Source organism: Staurois parvus, unplaced genomic scaffold (assembly GCF_062004578.1).
Source record: "Staurois parvus isolate SC_StPar_1 unplaced genomic scaffold, SC_StPar_1.0 ptg000689l, whole genome shotgun sequence".
In the NCBI taxonomy this organism is placed as follows: Eukaryota; Metazoa; Chordata; class Amphibia; order Anura; family Ranidae; genus Staurois; species Staurois parvus.
This window is the reverse complement of record NW_028318485.1, coordinates 1,708,534-1,731,157: the sequence shown is the minus strand read 5'-3', so window position 1 is coordinate 1,731,157 and position 22,624 is coordinate 1,708,534. Positions and strand designations below refer to the sequence as shown.

The 22,624-nt window shown below is 45.2% G+C and overlaps 1 protein-coding gene across 1 annotated transcript in view; it reads right to left on the bottom strand.

The window, feature by feature from the left end:
• Window positions 1–2,233: 2,233 nt before the first annotated feature.
• ZSWIM4 (zinc finger SWIM-type containing 4) overlaps window positions 2,234–22,624 on the bottom strand; it is a 42,974-nt gene continuing 22,583 nt past the window's right edge. Inside the window, exons 3-14 of the mRNA XM_089652632.1 lie at window positions 21,236–21,583; window positions 19,299–19,447; window positions 18,349–18,499; window positions 15,388–15,564; window positions 14,049–14,375; window positions 11,460–11,597; window positions 11,038–11,298; window positions 9,624–9,759; window positions 9,374–9,528; window positions 8,102–8,265; window positions 5,595–5,676; window positions 2,234–5,496 (exon numbers count right to left, since the gene is read on the bottom strand). Of these exons, the coding sequence (XP_089508758.1) occupies window positions 4,619–5,496; window positions 5,595–5,676; window positions 8,102–8,265; window positions 9,374–9,528; window positions 9,624–9,759; window positions 11,038–11,298; window positions 11,460–11,597; window positions 14,049–14,375; window positions 15,388–15,564; window positions 18,349–18,499; window positions 19,299–19,447; window positions 21,236–21,583 (2,966 nt within the window). The 3' untranslated portion in view covers window positions 2,234–4,618. The remainder of the gene's footprint in view (window positions 5,497–5,594; window positions 5,677–8,101; window positions 8,266–9,373; window positions 9,529–9,623; window positions 9,760–11,037; window positions 11,299–11,459; window positions 11,598–14,048; window positions 14,376–15,387; window positions 15,565–18,348; window positions 18,500–19,298; window positions 19,448–21,235; window positions 21,584–22,624) is intronic.

Genomic DNA, 22,624 nt, shown 5'->3' with positions numbered 1-22,624 from the left:
AGCCGCGCATGCGCGGTGAGAATAGGAGGACGTAATATGACGTCCTCCCAGAATGAGAGAACCACCTTGCGTCCGTCATATTACTATATGGCGAGTGGAAGGTGGATAGACAAGCACTGTTGTGGTATTTTGACAGCTGCCAGTGCTGGCCGTCAAAACACGACAGCCACAACTGAAGACCAATATTGTTTGCACTGTATAAACGTAGATAAAAAAGTGATACATTTTTTTCCCTTCTGTTCAGCTTGCAAGCCTAATGAAAAATAAATGAAATTGTGAAAATTGGCACCAGGATAAGGATAGAGGATGAAAACGTCCTATGGGGACACTAGCTTGGGTGACCTCTAAGATGTATTTTCTCTCACTTTCTACAGCACTGGATGGAAAGTGAAGGGAAATGTCCCCAATATTTCTCCATCATTCCCTTTTTCCATCCAAAACAAAACATTCATTCTATGTTAAGCCTGCAGAGAGCTGTAAATCTCTGAAGCAGTACCTCTGCTGCCATTGATAGATTTACATTCACTACAATGACCAACTGCCTATTCAACTGCTCATAGTACGATATGGTTTGGACAACAGGGATGTGGATGATAAGTTTCAAACCCAGACTTTGATTTCCACTTCACTGCTTCACAGAGCTGCAATCAGTCTTTCAGACACATGGATGGGGTGGAACAGACACACTGGGGTTGATTTACTAAAATTGGAGAGTGCAAAAAAGTTGGTGCAGCTCTGCATAGAAACCAATCAGCTTGCAGATTTGTGTTGAGAGCCAGGAATAAATGCAATGGCGTTCATGACCAGCAGTCAGCATCTATAAAAAGTTTATTGAAGCAATCAAACCATATAAAAATTGTATCCATGAAATGATACAATGCAAGACAAGGATTGGTGCAAATCTTAAGCTGAAAGGAATGGTGGGAGCGGCTTACTGTTGTGTAGACATGGCTATGGGGAGCCTGGATGGTGGACTCAGTAGATGGAAGAGTAATGAACCACAGTTGGTGGTAAATAGGGTGTCCATAGGCCAGTGGCCTGATGAAATGCCACTAGAGGAATGAGAGGAACCAGCAAGGACCACCTCAGTATGCCGAATATCGCGCAGCGGAAGTGACCTCATTGGAAACCAAACAATGCTTGCGTTCCACTGAGGTCATTTCTGGTGTACCGTGACATCACTTCCGGTGCGTGATCTTTGGTACACTGAGGAGGTCCTTCCTGGTTCCTCATCTCTCTAGTGGCATTTCATCAGACCGCTGGTCTATGGACACCCTATTTACCACCAACTGTGGTTCATCACTCTTCCATCTAAATAGTGTGTCCATAGGCCAGTGGCCTGATGAACTGCCACTAGAGGGATGAGAGGAACCAGCAAGGACCTCCTCAGTGTACCGAAGATCACACACCAGAAGTTATGTAATGGCACACCAGAAATTACCTCATTGGAACACTAACAAACAATGCTTGCATTCCACTGAGGTCATTTCTGGTGTGCCGTGACATCACTTCTGGTGCGCGATCTTTGGTACACTGAGGAGGTCCTTCCTGGTTCCTCATCTCTCTAGTGGCATTTCATCAGACCTGCTGGCCTATGGACACCCTATTTACCACCAACTGTGGTTCATTACTCTTCCATCGACTGAGTCCACCATCCAGGATCCCCATAGCCATGTCTACACAACAGTAAGCAGCTCCCACCATTCCTTTCAGCTTAAGTTTTGCACCAATCCTTTTCTTGCATCATATTTCATGGATACAATTTATATGGCGATTATGGTTTTATTGCTTTATTAAAAACTTTGTATAGACATTGACTGCTGGTCATGAACACCATTGCATTTATTCCTGGTTCTCACCACAAGCCCTCTCATTTTCAATACTCTTCATATTACTCCATACTCCTAATGGTCATTGGGCAGCTGTGGGACTGGCCTTATCTTGGTCTTACCCAGCATTGGTTGAGGGATTTAGCATCTGGTCGTTTGTCTATTCTGCTTTTGAAGTTAGAAGCAGATTGGCTACATCTGCACCAGGTTCCGAGTGCTCCAGTTTTAATAAATCAACTCAACCATTTTTGAGGATATAGGAGATGCTGGTCAGCATATAATCAACGATCAAGATTTTCCAGACAGTTTCAGCAGCTAGATCACTGCAGTATACATGAAGATAATCACTGGGCTCTTCAGTAGAAAACCAAAATTCACAGAAATACAAGTCAGCAGAACACAGATTTTCTTTAAAATGTATTTGTCATTAAAGTATTACAGAGCAGTCAATAAATAAAACAGCAATAAAGTCATCATTTTTAATAGATCAGCTCCCTCCCCGACAAAATTATATTAATCAGTGAGTCGCTTTCATATATTAAGGGATTTAAACCTTCATTTGGGGGAAACTTGGGGGAGGGCAGAGAGGTGTAGAGACCCTCCCCCGAGGAATGGGAAAAAAAAAAAAGCAGAGTGCAGCGCTGTGGAGATACCAAATGGACAGCTTGTACTTTCCTGAGTTATATTATAAGCGACATATTTCTAAGCAATATGGAAATGAGGAGGATTTTGAGGTATTAAGCAAGGTCACCCCTCCAAAAATCAGTTCTTTCAGTGCTATCGAGACCAAATTAACTAGTCTCCTGTGATTTCTCCCTACCCTGAACAGTCTAATAACATGGGGTAGTTCTGTCAGTGTTAATACATATACATACACACAGAGTAATATACACAAAGTATACACAGCAAGCTGACCACCAAAAATACCTTCACAGCAAATTTTGGTCAACCATCAACCTCCAATCTACTGCCACTCTACGGAAAACACAGGCTGATCCAATACAAGGACAGAAATTAGGAGATCACCTTAGGCCTATGATCAATGGATGGCAGCCATTTTGTCCTAAAGCAATACATACGAGGATGCAGCCTTTCAAATGCCGACATAACCGAGCCACAAAATGGCCACTCACCGATGTATGCACCCAAGTTTTGGAATGACAAAATTTACCTTATCACAAGGTAAACATACTTTTTGGTCATTTTAGTTTAGACTAATCAAACATAAAAAGGAGGTCCTTAAAGAAGAAGTCTTAAACATTCTTGGAGTTCTGTCCCCCAGGTGGCAAAGTGCATGTAGGATTTTAGTCCCATCTTTCTTTGCATGTTAGCCCTGATATAGCAAGATCGACAGAATGCTACCCTCTACCCAACACTGTCTGACCAAGCATCTAACAAGAAGATGAATATTTGGTGAAGGACAATACTTGCATCAAGCACCAGGGGCTTTTCAGTGACAAGCCCCATCACTAAGAATGCAGTGAAGGGAGGTTGTCAGTTACTCTGTTCCATCTTGTCGTCTTTTCAAGCGGTGGTAGGCTCAGCTGATTCACCATCTGGTGACTCATCTTCATTGGTTGCTAGGATGCAGACAAAGGCTTTATAGTATCCTTGGTTGCTAGGATGCAGGTGGCCCATCCTTCTGCACCACAACAACCAATGACGCCATGTAGACTAGCTGCCTGCATCCTAGCAACTGATGAATCTGGATCGCCTGGTGGCGAAGCCTGTCAAACCTGCTTGAAAATACAGGGAGGGCGATATTAAAAGCACTACCGCCAGTTGCACCCACAGGTTCGGGGAGATGGCAACGGAGCCCTGCCTCAACCTTACAAACACCCCTGAAAGAGGGGTAGTATTACATTTAAAACATTTCATTTTGTCAATGCTCACAAGAGAGAAAAAAAAAAAAAAAAAAAAAGCCTCTCGTCTACCCCAAGCATCAGTGACCATTTTGTGGGTCAGGCTATATCCAGCCCATCTGTGAAGGCATAACTAAATATGTCACAATAGCCAAGCTACTTCATGTTTAAATGAAAAAAATATGGGCAATAATGGGAAATGACCAGCGCTCATACCCTCTTGTAAGAGCCTATCCTGTTTTTACGTGTAAAATCAAAGCCAGCGTCATACAAAATGGCTGCCTTTGGCTTAATACTTGGTTCAAGCCCGTTAAAGCTTAGCTACGCTATAGATCAGCTGCAGCGTTTTGGAGTTAAGCGGAGTAGAGATGTTTCGCATCCAACAAATAAAAAGGATGCTCGATTCGATTACAAGTCAGACTTAATCATACAAAAAAATATTAATAAGTTAATACAGAGATTCCTTCAGAAATAAATATATAAATTCTGCTCTTTGCAGATCGCTCCGCTTTCCCACACACGAATGCACCCACCTCCTGTGCCGTCGGTACACAGGATTTCTATGTTAAAAACATAAGTGTCAAAGTGGGCCGCATAGACTGGATTAAGTTCCTGCGGTGGGGAAGAGGAGAGGTTTCACCAATATTATAAATAAATATAAGTTATTAAACAAAAAAAGAAAAAAAGCACAAATTTCACCCAGAATTACTAGGCGATTTTCTTCAAAATTAAGTTTCCTTCAAATTAAAAAAAAATATTTATGTCTCCGCCTGCAGGAAGGGCTGTCCAATGGAGAGATAGGAGGTATGGGGAACCTCTCCTATACTCGTTTACCTGGACCCTTGGTGGGGGAGCAGCAAGTCTTTATTTATTATTTATTATTATTTCTTCTTCTTTTAGAGGGTGGAAATCGCCTTCATTGTTTGCTCAGCCAAATCTCTCTCTTACCAAAAGCATTAATTTTTTCTTCCCCTTGTAAGTCTGCTTAAGATTATCCAGAAACTGGGAAAACTGCCGATGCCCGTCTGGTGCCAACAGGAAAGTGTCTCGTGCCTTGGCCAGGAACTCTATAAATTCTCCATAATGGCGCGGGCTGATGTGTGTAAGACGGGAGTGCGTGGTGCTGATGTATGCTCCAACGGCGGCTTCCAGAAGCTGGCAGAGGGGTGGCTTATCAGCCCGGGGTCCTGTTCCTCTACCCCGTGGGGCATTAGCAGCAGAAAGAGATTGGGCTAAGCCAGGAGGGGCCAGACTACAGCGGCGCAGTATGTCAGAGAGGACCGGGGCGCACTGTACACTTTTGATGACTAGGGGCACCACGGTGCTCAGCTCCACTTTACCCAAAGAGTGTGCCAAGGAACAAGCCCACAGGACGTCGCTGACTGCTGGATGGGAATCCTGGCTGAAGCCAATGTTTAGGTTGGATAGGGCCAGCGTTGCAAGGGTAAACGCCCTCATGGGCAGACCACGGTGCTCCATGTAACGGGCAACGGTGAACAGGTGAGAGTGGGCACCAGGGCCAGAGCTTGCACTGTCCAATACAATTTGGTAGGCTGCCTCAAACGATGTATGGTCCTTTTCACACAGAGTCAGCGCAGGCAGTGCACAGCTCTGCGGGTCCTTCATGGCGCACTGCAGGGCCAGTGCCCGGGCACATGAACAGAGTTCTTCTCGTTGTCTGGGGTCTGTGCTGAAACGGAGGAGGGTGGCCGGGGACGTGCAGGACACAGCAACAATACTGGTGGCTTCTATGGGAGTGAAGAGGGTGTACCAATTCTGCATGATGCTGATCAGAGCCTGTGCGCCTTGAGAAGACATGAAGAATAAGAGGTCAGTTTTGATCATGGCGCTGAATGTAAAAGGAAAAAAAATGCATACACAAGCTATGATTGCACCCGCTTACCAATTTCTGTGGCACACGACACCAGCCAACGCACCATTTCCCTTCGTCTCCATGTCAGAGTGGTCAATGTCATCCTCATAACCTGAATAACAGGGACAAATATCTTGTTAGCATGCAATCTTTCAGTTACCGTATTTTTTGCTCCATAAGACGCACTCCCCCCCCCCCCCCCCAAAAAAAAAAGGGGGGAAAATGTCAGTACGTCTTATGGAGCGACTGGTCCGGTATTTCCACCACAGTGTCAGAATACCAGGACGGCCGCTCCGCTCTGCAGCGTTGTAGTCTTCCCGTGCCAGCATCTTTAGTGTGGGCTCTCGGCTGTGACAGCCAGGTGCCCAGTGCGCATGACCTAGAGGCGCTGGCTTTGTGAATGGTCCAGCGTCTTCTGGGACACATGACAGATCCCAGAAGAAGCCGGACCATTCACAAAGCGCAGCGCTTCTTGCGCATGCGCAGTGGGCACCCGGCTGTCACAGCCGGGTGCCCACACTAAAAGGGAGGACAACTCCGCGAAAGTGGGAGCGGGTACCTGTCAAATTCAAGTACCCGCTCCCCCTCCCTGGGTCATCCCCTGTACCGCGTCCGCAGCCTCTGGTCATCTCCTGTACCGCGTCCGCAGCCTCTGGTCATCTCCTGTACCGCGTCCGCAGCCTCTGGTCATCTCCTGTACCGCGTCCGCAGCCTCTGGTCATCTCCTGTACCGCGTCCGCAGCCTCTGGTCATCTCCTGTACCGCGTCCGCAGCCTCTGGTCATCTCCTGTACCTGTGTCTGCAGTCTATTGGTTCAGAATATTTTTCTTGTTTTTCTCCTCTAAAACCTAGGCGTCTTATGGTCAGGTGCATATTATAGAGCGAAAAATACGGTATATTTACAAACAGCATGCCTATAATAGAAAGATACAGTCATGCCACCAGGACTGCACTGCTCACACACTGCATTATACTAGTGGAATTTTTCTAGGTTAAAATCATAGTAAGGAGACTACTAATGCAGGCCATACAAGTTTCAAATTCCGAACGATTTTTTAGTCCAAAAATCGGAAACATCGTTTGCTCGGTAATCCGAAGTTGCCATCATTGATTTCGAAAATAGGCCAACCAAGTCATAAAGTTCACCCCATATAACAGGCGAAACTTCTGTTCCTTCCAGGTCACAGCTTATGCGCATATTCATTTCGGAAAAACGATCATACAATTTGACCATCACCGAGTCGAAAACCGGTCGTTTTTCACGAATTTTCCAACATGCCTGATCACCGAAAAGGGGAGGAACCATGAAAATCAGCCGGTGCCATTAACCCACTAACAGAGCAAAAATTAGCGGATCATTCTTAGGTACAATTTTCAGATAAAAAAAAAAAAATCAGTAAATTTTCGAACCATGTATGGCCGGCCTTAGAGTAGTTTTTGAGACTGACATCTTGACTCATGTGATATACAAGAACTACTAAGGGCCTTTTCACACGGGTGGATTCCGCAAAGCTGGTCCGCGGGGGATCCGTCCACTGATCCCAGCTAAGCAGGTGGATGACAGATCTGTGTCCCCTCCATTTGTACATAGTGGACACGGACACAGCCCGCTGTTCTCTAAGGGGTGGTTTGATGTAAACGGACCGCATGTCCATTTACAACAGTCATCCGATCCACTAGGTGGATTGGAAACAAATCCCCCCATCCGTCTGTTTTTAGCAGATCGGATCAGATCAGATCAAAGCAGGTGTAAACGAACACATGTCCATTTCCATCAGCCTCCTCAAAGAACGATGGGTGGTCCGATTGGGGATGCCTGAAAAATGGAAAGGCGGACCCTATTGGTCGGTCCGTGTGAAAGGGCCCTAACCGCTCTACTCCTCTCTAGATGTTTCAGGATGGCTCACACTGTGGCCACAGCATGGGTGTATCCAAAATTTTTGCACATTTTAGTCACGGTCTCAGACCTTCTATTGGGTTGTGTTTTTGCTGCGTTTCCTCAAGACACACAAAAGATCCAGCATGCAAGACTTTTAATGCACTTTCCAAAAATGCAGCAAAAACACGCAACCTAAAAGTCTATGGGGGGGCGAGGGGCACGAAAATCATTGGTTGCACACTGTGGCCAGACTGCAGCGCACCAGTGTACACCTGGCCTTATACCTTATTAATGGATACCACTACAAAATTTGAGCATTTATGTATTACTTTCCACACATGTTAAACTGATAGCTGAAAAGTTAGTTGCTTGGCTGCCTCTGGCTGAAATATCAAGTCAATAATCAGCAACTATGAAAGCATCAACAGTCAGGCAACTGGCATTTTCAAAAAGGAGTTCAACAATGGCAGCCTACTGATTTCGCTCAGTAAAAAGGTGTCTTTGGAGGCCTTTTGCTTTGGAGCCTTCAATTGAGTAAATATACATTTCTGAATCCACTAGAATTTTAGGACTACCATAGCTACCACAGTTCGGGTAATACTCCATATTATATATTCTGATAGTTCACTCGGCCCACTCAGAAGCTTGGGCCTCTCACCTGTAATCCCAGCTCCAGAGAGATGTTCAGCAGGGTGGTGTCAGGAGGAGAGTTGGGGGGTGTTGCAGTCTTACAAGCGTCCTGGGCCAGCTTGAAGAGCAGAGCTGGGGAATGGATGTGCTGCTGGATGGAGGCCAGGACTGTGTGAAGCCACTTAGGATCTCCTGTGGAGAAGGACAGAAGAGAATCAGCAACTGATCGACAGTATGTAAAAGTATTGCTAAAAATATAAGGACACGTGCCAATAAATGACCAGCAGCCTGCCTCATCATTTATTTCCATCAGATCAGACTTCTAGTTAAATAACTGAACATAGTAGAGTGGTCATCTCCTGAGCAGCCAAACCGCCCATCTCATTTGATTCTAGGACACCAACATGAACTAGAAAAGCTACAATTTCTAGGGATATTGTGTGGTGTTCTTGCCTCCACCAGCAGTCTACAACTGGAGTGGGCGGAGTAACTGGGTGGAGTGGCTGGAGTAACTGTTCCTATGGCAACTCACTCTACAGCAAGGGCAGAGAAGAGCGCCTAAAAACAAACTGCTCCAACTTGCTCACTTCACTGGCGGTTGCCATCTTCAAACGGTTGTAGTTTAAAAATTGTAAATCCTACAGCGAAGAGCTTTATATTGTGAGAAGCACCAGACCCAGACCTACATTTTGATGCATAGTATGTCTCTGAAATATTAAAAATAAAGGCACAGTCGCAGTTTAGAAATTGCCCTTCAAATTTGAGGTGGCTAGAGTGGAGTTTCAATGAATGTCAATGGGCTTGAGTGAGTTGCAAACAAATGGTCATATTGTGAAAACTATCAGGACTATGGCTTAGCCATTTTTAGTGGCAGCGGGGATAGCTGAACGTTTTGATATAAGATTTGTGTAGGTGGGCTTGAAAATGAGGGAGTGATGGCAGTTTACAAATCAGGTCCTGATTTTTCAGCTCACACTCTAGCTTTTGTCAGCTTCCACTCTAGTTTTGAACATTCTGCCATTTATTCCTATGGGACCAATTTCACCACAAAAACACCGATATTTCGTGAACCATTTGGCGAAACGTTTCACAAAGTAATAGCACACCAATCGGGAACAATCCGCACGTTTCGGTATATTACTGTCTATGTAGTGTAAAAACTGTGGGAGGAGTTAGGGTGGTAAATTTGGCTATAATAAGAATATATATGTGAGATAACAGTAAGTGGTCTGCCATGCAAGAACACTTAATAAACCAAGATTTTTGCCCACGCACAGATATCTCCTTTCAGGGAACTTGCCTTTGGCAGTAGTCAACATGGCTGACGCTAGCTCGCATTGTCGTGTTTCCAGATGGCCCAAAATAAACCAGCGGGGGAAGCGACTGGTCAGCATGGAGTCCAATGGCATGATGTCTGAGCCATGAGGAGGAAGGACTGACTCCAGCACAGGCAGCCTTGAAGAGAGAAGAGACCATTAAAATAGGAACGAACAGATGACAGGTCCAGCAGTGAAGAATAGATCAGAGCCACTGTTCTCACATCAACTCACCTCATAGCCCGTAAAGCAACTCGATAGGCCAAGTCAGAGTCATGTGGAAGTAAAGCCGTAAATAGGAAGCGAGCAAATGTATGCATGGGAACGCTCTCTCTATAGATCACCTCACCAAAACCACTGAATGGACCACCTTGAAGCGAAAAAAACAAAACAAACAAAAAACCACACACACATTAGTATGTTGTAAATGCATGCACTTTTTGGAACATGTTCCACTCGTTTTTAGGATCTCCTTCCCATGCCTTCTGACCAGGGCTGTGGAGTCGGAGGAAATTTTGGGTACCTGGAGTCGGAGTCGGCAAACAATGCTCCGACTCCGATTAAATTTAGATTGTAGTTTAAATGTCCCAATTCACAAAAATTTATAATTAATGACTTCTCTACTGTAAGAATAAAGACCAATGCATGCAGTGCCTCACGTAACCGCAAAATGAACATGTTAAGTGACCGTGAAGAAGCATGCTTTTCAAGTGCTTCACTATATGGCACGCAACGCACAATTAGGAGCGCCAATACTTATACTTTCCATAGTGTTTTACAGATTTTGTTTTTGGTTCATATAGATAAGCTTTGTTTTTGTTCTAAAACAACCAAATAATGTGGTTTGTATTTTTGGACTGGTAAAGTTCCTGTTCCTGATGTTTATGCCTGCTGCTACTATCCAGCCACTTGATTAATTAATAAAAAAAAATTAATAAAAAACAGTTTTCATTGTGTTTGTCTTTTGCTTAAACTGTTCAATACAGTAGACTGTTGGCTTCCCAGCCAGTAGTCCTGTGATAATGACATGTATGTTGCCTTTCTTTCCTTCAAGGAATGTATAAAATACATTCACATATTAATATAGAGGAGTCGGAAGTACAAAAAACTGAGGAGTCGGAAACATTTATCTACCGACTCCACAGCCCTACTTCTGACACAAGCCTTTGTGGCTGATGACTTGTAGTTCTCAATGAACTGTGAGGGCACTGGTGAGCACTCTTAGTCCACTGAGCTTCTAGGACTCAAGTAAACGGTCTGCCCATATCAGAGGTATAGGCAGACAGTCTGCGAGAGCCTGACATTGCACCTGCGATCTGCTGATCATGGGTGAAATGCTTTACAGACTCCCAAGAAAAAAAATAAATGCATTTTTTTTACCCTGCAAAAAAAAAAAAAAAAAAAATTTGCATTTATTTTTTTTTTTCAGAAGGTGAACTTCTCCTTTAAGCAGGGATACAACATGCCAAAATATTACTCTCCCATTAGCCCCCACCATCTGGGGTTGGGGCAGACTCACTTTGTATGCGTAATGCCCTTTTGCAATAAAAAGCAAACCCATAGTATGGCAGAATGCGCCATAGAAAACGCCTATACAAGGTGTCAACCCCTCATCGCGACAGACTTGTTACCATTGCTTTATGCATACCTTCTAAAAGCAGCATCGCCTGCTTCCTCAGGACTTGCACCAGCCTCTCCCCCATTTCTAATGTACCCAGCAGTCCTATGATCTGTTCTTCACTTCGCACCAGCTTGTCCTGTGCATACAGTCCCTCCGGCATTGCTCGTTGCTGCCCCAAGCCCATGAGGGCCACTTCCAGTGCCAAGCAGAGCAGAGACTCTCCAGACTGGGATCCTCCAAGAACTGGGACATGTTGGTACATAACCTTCCTCTGCTCCCCGCCTATTTCTGCAAAACAAACAGTGTCAGCATTCTCAAAAGAACCAAAATACATGAAAAATCTCCAATACCAGCCAACTCTATTTTTATCTGAGGTCACAACTCTAGATCCAAAAGGATTAATGAACTGTATCAGCTTATGGAAACACTGCAAAAAACAAACAACCTACCTGGGAATGGCGCTGGTCCTTCATCTTCGGGCAAACTGGCTTCTAAGAAGGTCCTGCAGAGACAGCCAATTGGATCCAGTGGGTGGCCAATCCACCCCTCCAGATTGGTAAGAGTGGTGCTACCTTTCATCTGCAGCTCTGTAAGAAATGATTACGATCAGAGGTGGACCTGAGAAATGTAGAATGTGATTTTCAAACCAGCACAAAGCTCCAGTAGAGACTTGAACTCTAAGTTAGAGAATTCTGGGATAAAACACAACTGTTCCTACAACTTATTCTGATTATTGTTTGTAAGAGAAATTTCTGTATACTTACCCATTTTCAGGGCTTTCCAGTCCGGTCAAGTGATCCAGCTTCCGTGTCAGCCAGGAGTGGCTTCAGGGGAGCGCCAACAATGGATGGGCCATAGTAAGCCTATGGGTGAGGTTGCCACTTTCAGGCATGGCTAGCCGTTGAGCACTCTCTCCTCTCCCCTGCAGCCGGCACTAGCTGACCAGACTGGAGCATCTTGAAAACAGGCAACTATATAGATCTTTCTTACACAAGTTAGTATAGGAATTAAGAGGGGGGAAGGGAGCTTTTTTTTTTTAGGATTATTCAGTATATTTTGGAATTCTACTTTAGTTGCATCCCCATCTCCAAAAACTCTCAGAATACACAATCAAAGAAAACACATCACTAGATCATGTATAGCAATACTCACTTTTATTGTAGCAGAAACTAATTATTCCTACCTCTACCTTTAGCTGTAAAACATTTGCAAACCTTGACACTCTCGTCTAAAAAGGAAGGGGCTGCAGGCATAACCACCAACTCCTTGGCCAAAACGTCCCACAAATCAGAATTGCCATATCCAATTTTTGTCCCCCAGAGCATTTGTGACACTAAGGCAAAATCTTTACAGGTAGAGGTTGCACCAATCCCCAATCGGTGTCAAAGTTGTGACAAGTTTATGTATACCGAGACCTTCTACACAAGATGATGGGGTCTGCTTGTGGAGTGCATTATGGGATGACTCAGAATCGAGAGGTCATGGAAAAGCTACAGTCAGTTCAGAGGGCTACTATCCATACAGCATGTGCCCAGTGTTAAGGAAATAGAATGTTTTAAGGCAGCACAGTGGCTAAGTGGTTAGCACTTCTGCTGAGCAGCACTAGAGTCGTTTGTTCGAATCCCCACCATGGCATTACCTTCATGTTCTCCCTGTGCCTGCATGGGTTTCCTCCCACACTCCAAAAGACATGCTGGCAGGTTAATTGGTTCCTGTCTAAAATGGTTCCTAGTATGTGTATGTATGAATGTGAGTTAGGGACCGTATATTGCAAGTTCCTTGAGAGCAGGGACTGATGTGAATGTGCAATACTGTATTTTTCGCTCCATAAGACGCACTTTTTTCCCCCCCAAAAAAAGGGAAAATGTCAGTGCGTCTTATGGAGCGAATAAGGAGCAACCGGTCCAGTATTACCACCGCCGCCATGTCAGAATACCGGGCCGGCCACTCAGCTCTGCAGCAGGACCTTACCTGTTCCTCGGTCCAGCGCTGCGCAGTCTTTCCACACCAGCTTCTTTAGTGTGGGCTCTCGGCTTGACGGCCGGGTGCCCAGTCCGCATGCGCGAGAAGCGCTGCGCTTTGTGAATGGTACGACGTCTTCTGGGACACATGACATTTCCCAGAAGACGCCGGACCAATCACAAAGCACAGCGCTTCTTGTGCATGCGCACAGGGCACCCGGCTGTCAGCCGGGTGCCCACACTAAAGGGAGGACAACTCCGCGGAAGTGGGAGCGGGTACCTGTCAAATACAGGTACCCACTCCCCCTCCCTCCCCAAAGGTCAGCAGTCTCTGGGTCATCCCCGGCACTGCGCCCGCAGTCTCTGGGTCATCCCCGGCACTGCGCCCGCAGTCTCTGGGTCATCCCCGGCACTGCGCCCGCAGTCTCTGGGTCATCCCCGGCACTGCGCCCGCAGTCTCTGGGTCATCCCCGGCACTGCGCCCGCAGTCTCTGGGTCATCCCCGGCACTGCGCCCGCAGTCTCTGGGTCATCCCCGGCACTGCGCCCGCAGTCTCTGGGTCATCCCCGGCACTGCGCCCGCAGTCTCTGGGTCATCCCCGGCACTGCGCCCGCAGTCTCTGGGTCATCCCCGGCACTGCGCCCGCAGTCTCTGGGTCATCCCCGGCACTGCGCCCGCAGTCTCTGGGTCATCCCCGGCACTGCGCCCGCAGTCTCTGGGTTTATTTACTTGATTTCAGATGCCAACGCTGGCAAAGCTTATAGGAATGATTCTGTGTTTGTGCCCATACTGTTAGAGTCCGTGGGAGCCATCCTGTACCTCTGCCACTGACCATCATAGGAGCCATATGAGGCAAGGCTAATCAGCAGGACAGCAAATTTTCTCATTCAAAAAGGATTCCCTTCCTGAAATAACAGTGGCATTATGTTACCATGTTATGTAAATTTTCCCTGTTTTCATTGCAATATTACCCCAATGCCTCTTGACCAAACCAGCAAAACCACCAACCATGACAACAAATCATTGACCTGGTGCAAAACAGTCAGAATTCTCATGTTTGCCATCATTCCTTCTCACCTTTTCTCTGCTGTTTCAATCCCTCCATCTGATGTTGTCGCTGAAGCCTCATGGTGTTCACCACAGAGACAGCCAGCCTCAGAGCCTGCTGCGGATACCCGTGGGACCGAAGTGCGTCAACGCGAGCGCAGGCCACAGGGAAATGGTCTCCTAGCCATAACGGACGTCCTTGCGGGTCATAGGACAGCTTGTCAGTGGTGTTCTTCACTCCAGCACCTGGAGTGGCAGTCTCTCCATTCAGCACTTTCTGTAGGTGGGGATCATTCCAGCGCAGCTCTCCAGCCTTGAGAGCCCGGGCAAAAACGGTCTGACGGGGTGACGGGGGAGCTGCAGGCATAGAAACATGAGGTATTGACTGCAAAATGGTCACTTTTAGGCTTGCTTTACCTAACCTATAGCCTTGAAAAGTTTTTTTTTTTTTTTTTTTTTTTTTTTTTTTTAGATGTACAGTTCTCAAAAAAAAGCTAAATTGCCTCTATCCTGATCTCAATTTTAACATTGAATGTTTTCATAAATTCAACCAAAAGGGTAATCAAACACCCCTTTGAATCCCCTATTTAGCAATATGCTACCCATGTCATTTTCTAAAAATTTTTTTTTTCCTGAATATGCTACTTGCAAGTATCCTTTACCATTTTTTTTTAGTGGTTTTATCCTTAAGCACCAGTTCACACCAGAACATGGTATGGGAAACCCACGTTCCATGCGCGTTTCCCACATCACATTTAAAAAAACACACTGCAATTGCAACCTGCAGCGGGTGTCAAAGTAAAACTTAATGACACCCCAAGTATTATGTTAGTACCAATAAAGCTGGTTGCTTTGAGGGGGGGGGGGGGGGTTTATATATATATAAAAAAGTAGTGCATGCATTACTTTTGCTGTAGTCTGGTGCAATTTCCACCCATTCAAATAAATAGGCTGAAATCACACTGCACCCGGACTGCATGTGAATCGCACAGGAGTTCCTGAGCAATTCAGTGTGAACCGGCCGTAAAAATCTCTATTGCAAGTTAGGTTCAAATTACATATGTTGCAGTCTTCTATTCGTCCAATAGTTGGTGCTCTAGGTTGTCTTTTCGACAAATATTGTGGTTTGTTTACAGAACTCTCATAAGTCAAAGCAATGACTCCTCCCTTATCAGAAAGCAGCTTGGTGTTTCAATGCAACAAGGCTAGCTGCAAAGCAAGTTGCTCCCCCAAAAAAAACAAAACCAATTTGGATATAAAACGAGATCTAAGCTTTTTGGGTGACTGATTAGCCTTTGTGAGAATCCTGTGGGAATATATTGCTTCACACCGTGATTTCATCCTGCACATATCCTCCATGTAGAAATACCTTGTCCTGCAGTTGAACTCTGAGGCATCGTCTGTGTTCCTGGACCATCCAGTGAATAGTTCCCCTCTTCCAACGGACAAATATCCAGTGCGTTCCATCGTCGGAGCAGCTGCAACCAAGACTCCCTCTCCTCTGGGCGGCAGTGTGGGCTGAGAACCACACATACCCACAATGCACCTGTCACAGAAGGAAAAAAAGTATTTAAAAAAAAATAAAAAAATGCAATATTCCAAAATACATAATGTACAGTGAAGGAAATAAGTATTTGCTCCCCTGATGATTTTGAATGTTTGCCCACTCATGAAATGATTAGTCTAAAAATCGAATGGTAGTTGTATTGTAACAGACAGAAAAGCAACAAAATATTCAAAAGAGATGCGTGTCTAACAAATTATACCCCAATTTGCATGTTCATGAGGGAAATAAGTATTTGATCCCCAATCATTCAGCAGGATTTCTGGCTTCCAGGTGTCTTTCATACAGGTAACAAGCGGAGATTAGAAGTAGTCTCTTAAAGGGAGTTCTGCTAATCTCATTTTGTTACCTGTATAAAAAGACACCTGTCCACAGGAGCAATCAAACAATCAGATTCCAAACTCTCCACCATGGCAAAGACCAAAGAGCTGTCCAAGGATGTCAGGGATAAGATTGTAGACCTACACAAGGTTGGACTGGGCTACCAAACTATCGCTAAGCAGATTGGTGAGAAGGTGACAACAGTTGGTGCAATCATTCGCAAATGGAAGAAAACACAGAACAACTGTCAGTCTCCCTAGGTCTGGTGCACCATGCAAGATCCCACCTCGTGGAGTGTCAATGATCATGAGAACAGTGAGGAATCATCCCAGAACTACATGTGAGGATCTTGTCAATGATCTCCAGGCAGCTGGGACCACAGTCACCAAGAAAACAATTGGTAACACACTACACTGACAAGGATTGAAACTCCGCAGTAACCACAAGGTCTCTCTGCTCAAGAAAGCACATGTCCCGGCCCATCTGAAGTTTGCCACTGAACATCTGAATGATGCAGAGGAGGACTGGTTGAAAGTGTTGTGGTCAGATGAGACCAAAATCGAGCTCTTTGGCATCAACTCAACTCGCCGTGTTTGGAGGAGGAGGAATGCTGCCTATGACCCCAAGAACACCATCCCAACTGTCAAATATGGTGGTGGAAACATTCTACTTTGGGGGTATTTTTCTGCTAAGGGGACAGGACAACTGCACCGCATTAAAAAGGGACGATGGACGGGGCACTGTACCATCAAATCTTGGGTGAGAACCTTCTTCCCTCAGCCAGGGCATTGAAGATGGGTCGTGGATTGGTGTTCCAACATGACAATGACCCAAAACACACAGCCAAGGCAACAAAGGAGTGGCTCAAAAAGAAGCACATTAAGGTCCTGGAGTGGCCTAGCCAGTCTCCAGACCTTAATCCGATTGAAAATCTGTGGAGGGAGCTGAAAGTTCGAGTTGCCAAACGTCAGCCACCAAACCTTAATGACAGAGAGGATCTGCCAAGAGGAGTGGGCCAAAATCCCTCCTGAGATGTGTGCAAACCTGGTGGCCAATTACAAGAAACATGTGACCTCCGTGATTGCCAACAAGGGATTTGCCACCAAGTACCAAGTCATGTTTTGTGAAGGTGATCAAATACTTTTTTCCCTCATGAACAGGCAAATCAGTGCATCATTTGTTAAACATGCATTTCTTTAGAATTTTTTTTGTTGCTATTCAGTCTTTCAGTGTTACAATACACAGAACATTAGATTTTTAGACTGATCTCCTGCTGATTTTTGAATGTTTGCCCACTCACAAAGAAATGATCAAATACTTCTTTCCTTCACTGTAAAAGGTTATACAGTATGCCCAGGAAAGCATTTGCTGTTGTTCACTGCAGCCTTAGATCTGTTATCATCATGAGCCATTCTAAAGCTGCAGAAGACAGACCCACAGATCATTTAAAGGGTTTGCTCAACTTTACCAAAAAAGAGGTCTATGCAAGTAAGTGGCACCTGTAGAGAAAAACAAACTTTAACCAAAAGGTAAATATTGCCCTTGCTATCTATAGGAGATTACCATTTAGACACTCCCACCTGCACTCTTCCCTGCAGCAGTACCATTGAGCTCTGCTATGCTGCGACAGAGGAGATAGTGGACCACACACACACTTCGTACTTTGGGAAGTACATAAATGGCCTACACTTATAAAGCATTATCTAGCGTTAATCAAACTGGAACAGTTTGTTTTTATCTACAGGCGACCCTTACCTGCTTGGGCAGTTACTCGGTAAAAGCTGAACTAACCCTTTAAAACGGATTTATTGGTGGGGTGTACTGGATAAAGTGTTTTAGGAGCAATTTCTGAGACCAAGACTTGAACTGCATGCCCACACATATGCAGAAAAAAAAAAACATAGCTGGCGAGGGAGAGAGGGCTGGCTGAGTGGGTGAAATACATGAAAATCTGTATACAGTATCCTAAGCATCAAATGATTAAAGTGTGGATTAAATAGAGCTACATGTAGAACACAAACCCTTTAGGTCAGTGGCTGTCAACTTATGAGCTGTAGGGGGAATCAACTGCGGCCCCCCCCCCCCGACATCCCCAAAAGGCCGCACATAAAATGTTCAATATATGTAATGCTTGAGAGGACTGCCAGAAACTGCAGACCTAATACAGGAAATGATGGTCAGACTGTGGACAGGATACAGTTTTGGCTGGAGAAATGCTGAAGTCAATAGTAAACTGGGAACATGTTACATAATGCTACTAGAGAATGTTCCCACTACAGACTGCTGAGGTCCGAAGACCGCACATATCAAAACGGTCACATGTGGCCCTCAGGTCACAGGTTTGGCACCAGAGCTTTAGGTGCCAAAGTAATATAAAATCCAGCCAAACCTGGATCAGGGTCCTTTGCAGTCTAGTTAGACCACTGTACATGCTACAAAACTCACCTAGTTCATCCCATAGCTGCCTACATTTGTCAGTCATGCCAGCTCCCTGCTGCCTCCAGAGTGCAAGGCGGGGGTCCTCCAAAAACTGTTCGGTCATCAAGATGAGCATGCGTGCTCCATTGGAGTCTCGCATTCTCAACATCTCCCTTACCTGGTGAAAAGAAAGGAATAAAAAAGGAAGTTAAAAAACCCCAATAGAACAAGCACAATCGCCACATTAACACAGACCTTCAGTACCAAGTATGCCTGACACGTAACATACAGCAATAAAGGAAAAAAAATAAAACAAAAAAAAAAAAAACACCCCACCACAAAAAAAGTCAGTAGTTAGGTAGGTAGTAGGTGATGATGTGACCACTATTATAGTGATCACATGATTGTAAGCCCATCTTGCCAGCTATTGATGTGTAGTCCAAACTGAAAGCCGTCTACGATAGTATGCTCTCAACACAGAGATGCGGATGTGCAGAGTATGGTCAAAAGGGGTTAAAGCTAAACTACAGGCTACACGCTCAGCTGAAATACAATTGTGAGCCAATTTTCCTGCCAAATGATTTGTATTTGTCCATCCAGTCCTGAGATTTACACAGGCCTGCCACACAATCCAGTCGGGTGGATAGCACCAGAGTCAAGGAATACCATGGTATCCTCTCTCCACTCCCTGCTGACTGAACAGGTCTATGCTCACTCATCTCTTCCCGTCAGAATATCAGTATGAAACATACCAGATTGGCCCCCAGTCCTTACCCTCCCCCCCCCCCAATCCAAGCACTGAAAGCTCAGAAGTTAGCAGGCAACAGCTGATCTGGATGTTTATTTACCGTCCACACCCCAGAAGTACTCACATTTTATCTGATTTTTGCTAAGCAACGGCATTAAAATCGGTATAGAAGGGAAATTTGGAGGAGGATACCCGGGGACTTTCCTGGACCACGAATGGTAACGCTCACCTTATTGAACATAGATTGCAGCTGTTTACTCGCTCCATAATACCCTCCATTGGACAGAAGCTGCTTCACTTGCTCCTGAATTTGTTCCTCATCTAAATGCCAACAGTTGTCATCCTCTCGACCTGCGCCAGCAGTGGGGTCTGGGGCTCCTAAAAAGCAGGAAATTATTAGACGTATGAAAAGTATTACACATATACGAAATAGGTTTTCCTAGATTATAGTAACGGCCCCCATGAAAGAATACCTTGAATGTGTGTGGAAACAACGTTTTTGTGCTGGCAAAAATGGTTGTAAACCTCAGACATGAAGTATAGACAAAGCATATCCCTCTATAGTGTGTACTTGTCTCAATTCAGAGCATCAAGTGTCGTTTCAGTCCGCTGCTTCATTATGCAACTATCGGCATGAATCACTTCCGACAAGTTTTCCTGACACCAAGAGAAAAAATGGTGACGGGGAGGGACCTCCAACAGATTGGCAGTCTAGGCTGTGAAGAAGGCGGTGTGCCCCTTCGCTGAGGTAGATAGTGCCATGGTTGGTATTGGACCCGACAACCCTAGTGCTGCTAGGTGGACGTGCTAGCCACCATGCTGCCCATATGGGAGTATGTAAAGCACTGCAGAAATTGACGACACTAAATAAGTACCTATAATAAAAATGTTCATACTTTCTAAAAAAGGTAAAAGTTACCTGTCAACGTCTCTTAAATTAGGAATAAAAGAAATGCTACCCAACCTGAACTGTGTTGTCATTTGTTACAAATACACAGCAATACAATCACAATAGAGAGCATGCTTGCTTGGGCTCATACATGTGGTCACAGATGCAGTTTTCCTCGGATACCATATTGGATGGCGTTACTCTGTGGTAAGGTAGGCAACCTGACCAGTATTTTTTTTTTTTTTTTTTTTAAATGTTCTGGGAAAGCCCCTTTGACAATCAGTTTTACCAATCAAATATTGAAAAGGACTTCCTTTTTGCACATTGATATTGCCTTCTCTGCCCACTAGATCAATTTTTTTATAATATGAGCTTTGCCGATGGTGGTAATCAAAAGGCTTTAGATACAATTTAAAAGGGAACTGCAGGATTTTTCATTGGTTGGCTTTGAAGACGTAGGCTCCAAGGTTACCGTCATTCCTTCTAGTAGTTGACTACCTGGAACCAGGGGCGGACTGACAACTCATGGGGCCCCCGGGCAATAGGGGATCATGGGGCCTGTGTCCTTGCCCAAACTCAAAAAAGCCTATGAAAAAAAAAAAAAAAAAAAAAAAAAAAAAAAAGGTACCAGGGGCATCTCATGGGGCCCTCTACTGACCCCGGGCAGTGCCCGAGTTTCCAAATGGTCAGTCCGCCCTGTCTAGGAACCCTTTTTTTTTTCAAAATCAGTGCGGCACCGCAAAGTTGAAGTCGCACTGACTTGTCCAGTTTCATAGTTACAAATAGGGTGTGACTTGTCATGTGATCTGACAGTTTCAGATCGCATGACAAGTTTCACTGGTGTAAACCACGGCTAAGTCTGATCACTGGTGGGGGAGCAGGCTGAGTTCACAGCACAGTTGGAGAACTGAGCACGCTGTGCTCTCATGCGGTCAGTGTGGTCAGTTTTAAATAGCAAAGCAGAAGTAATAGCAGGCACAAAAAGGTACCAGTGGCATCTCATGGGGCCCCCTACTGACCCCAGGCAGTGCCCGAGTTACCAAATGGTCAGTTCGCCCCTGCCTGGAACAAGTGAACAGCCAAGTTAGGTCATCTGGATGTACCCATGCTTTTCCAGGTCAGAGATTTGCTAACCAATGGAGCTAGAATGGAGTTGACAGCCCTTTAAAAACAAGCCAATAATAGCAGCTCTCGAGTTTATCCCATTCAGAATAAAGCGAGGCCTGCTGGAGATTTTGACCTTCTGAACCCCCCCAGCAAGGAACTCCCAATCTTACCATGCACTCTGTTTATCTCAGATCCCAGTTGAAGGATCTCATCAGCTAATCGCTGGGCGGTCGGCAGCACTTCCGTATGATGTTCGCTAATCAGGTACTGCACAAACTTTTGAAGCTGGTCCCTGTTCATCTGGGACAGAGTCTCTGAGATAGGAAGCCTCAGCTCCACCCCTCGCGCCCGTCGGATGCGATGGAGGGACAGCGCCACCACGTGTGCGCAGTAGAAAATGTCTCTGTTCTCGCAGCCGCAGCTGACCGATGTGATCTTGCATCTGTCAAAGCTAATGGATACTTGGTAGGTTCGCTCTGGTTCCCCCGCTTCTGTGACTGACCCACTGAGGTGAAAACCTGCAAGAAGAAGAGGAGAGGAGGTGAGAAGATGACAATCATGTCCAGACATGGCCATACCAGGATCGAAATTCGGCCGGTCCCTGCTGAACTGGCCAAGTTTAAGCTTAAAGCCAGCTGGCTGATCAAAAAAACAAAAACAAAAAAACACCACAAAAAACACCAAACAAAAAACACAAACACACCACCACCAGATTGTGTGGATGGGGAATCCACCCTGCGGCACTATTGTATTCTAACAGAGGGACTCCTCCCCTGTCACAATATATTGATCAGTACTGTAACCAACTGGCTGCATGTGCTAATCGAATGCAATTTTTCCCCAACAGTCCCATTTGATAGCAGCGAATCACCATGTCAACGCCTCTTGAAAGAGAACGCCCAAAGATGGTGCAAAATTCAGCCAGTCCCTGCTAAACTGGGCCAATTTCGATCCACCTATGGCCAACTTATTAAGTTTCCTTAAAGTTCCAAACCCAAAGTCAAATCTAAAAACCACCACAAATTGGTTTATATTGTGTGAACAGAACAATAGGAGAGTTGAGATAAAAGACCATTTGTTTACTGGTTATCTGCAGTTCAAAATCACCCCCTCCCCAATCTTCTGTCTCATTGACCTCCCATTGAGCAGTGTTCCATAGAGCTTCCCACTAGCATAATCTAATTATGGGTTGTGAGAATTCACAGCAAAAAAAGAAATCTGCCCCTGGTAATTGATAAAAAAAAAAAAAAAAAAATCTAAAGTCCAACGCTTTAAATCCTTTATAATTGTCCCTTCATTGTAGAGCATACCCACACTTGCATGCACATAGGACCCAAAAATCAACCAAAAAGGCCCATACATTTTCCAGACTCGCATCGGACATTCAATTAATTATAGAATAGACAGACATATCGGGCTGTGGACGAACACAGATGGACTCCTGATTATTATCAGAGGGAGGAGTCACGACACCATTTTATAATCTCTGCTACAATCATAGCAATGGGGGCAACACGGTGCAACCAACCCTCCGCTTCCCATCTGTTCACAAGCTCCCC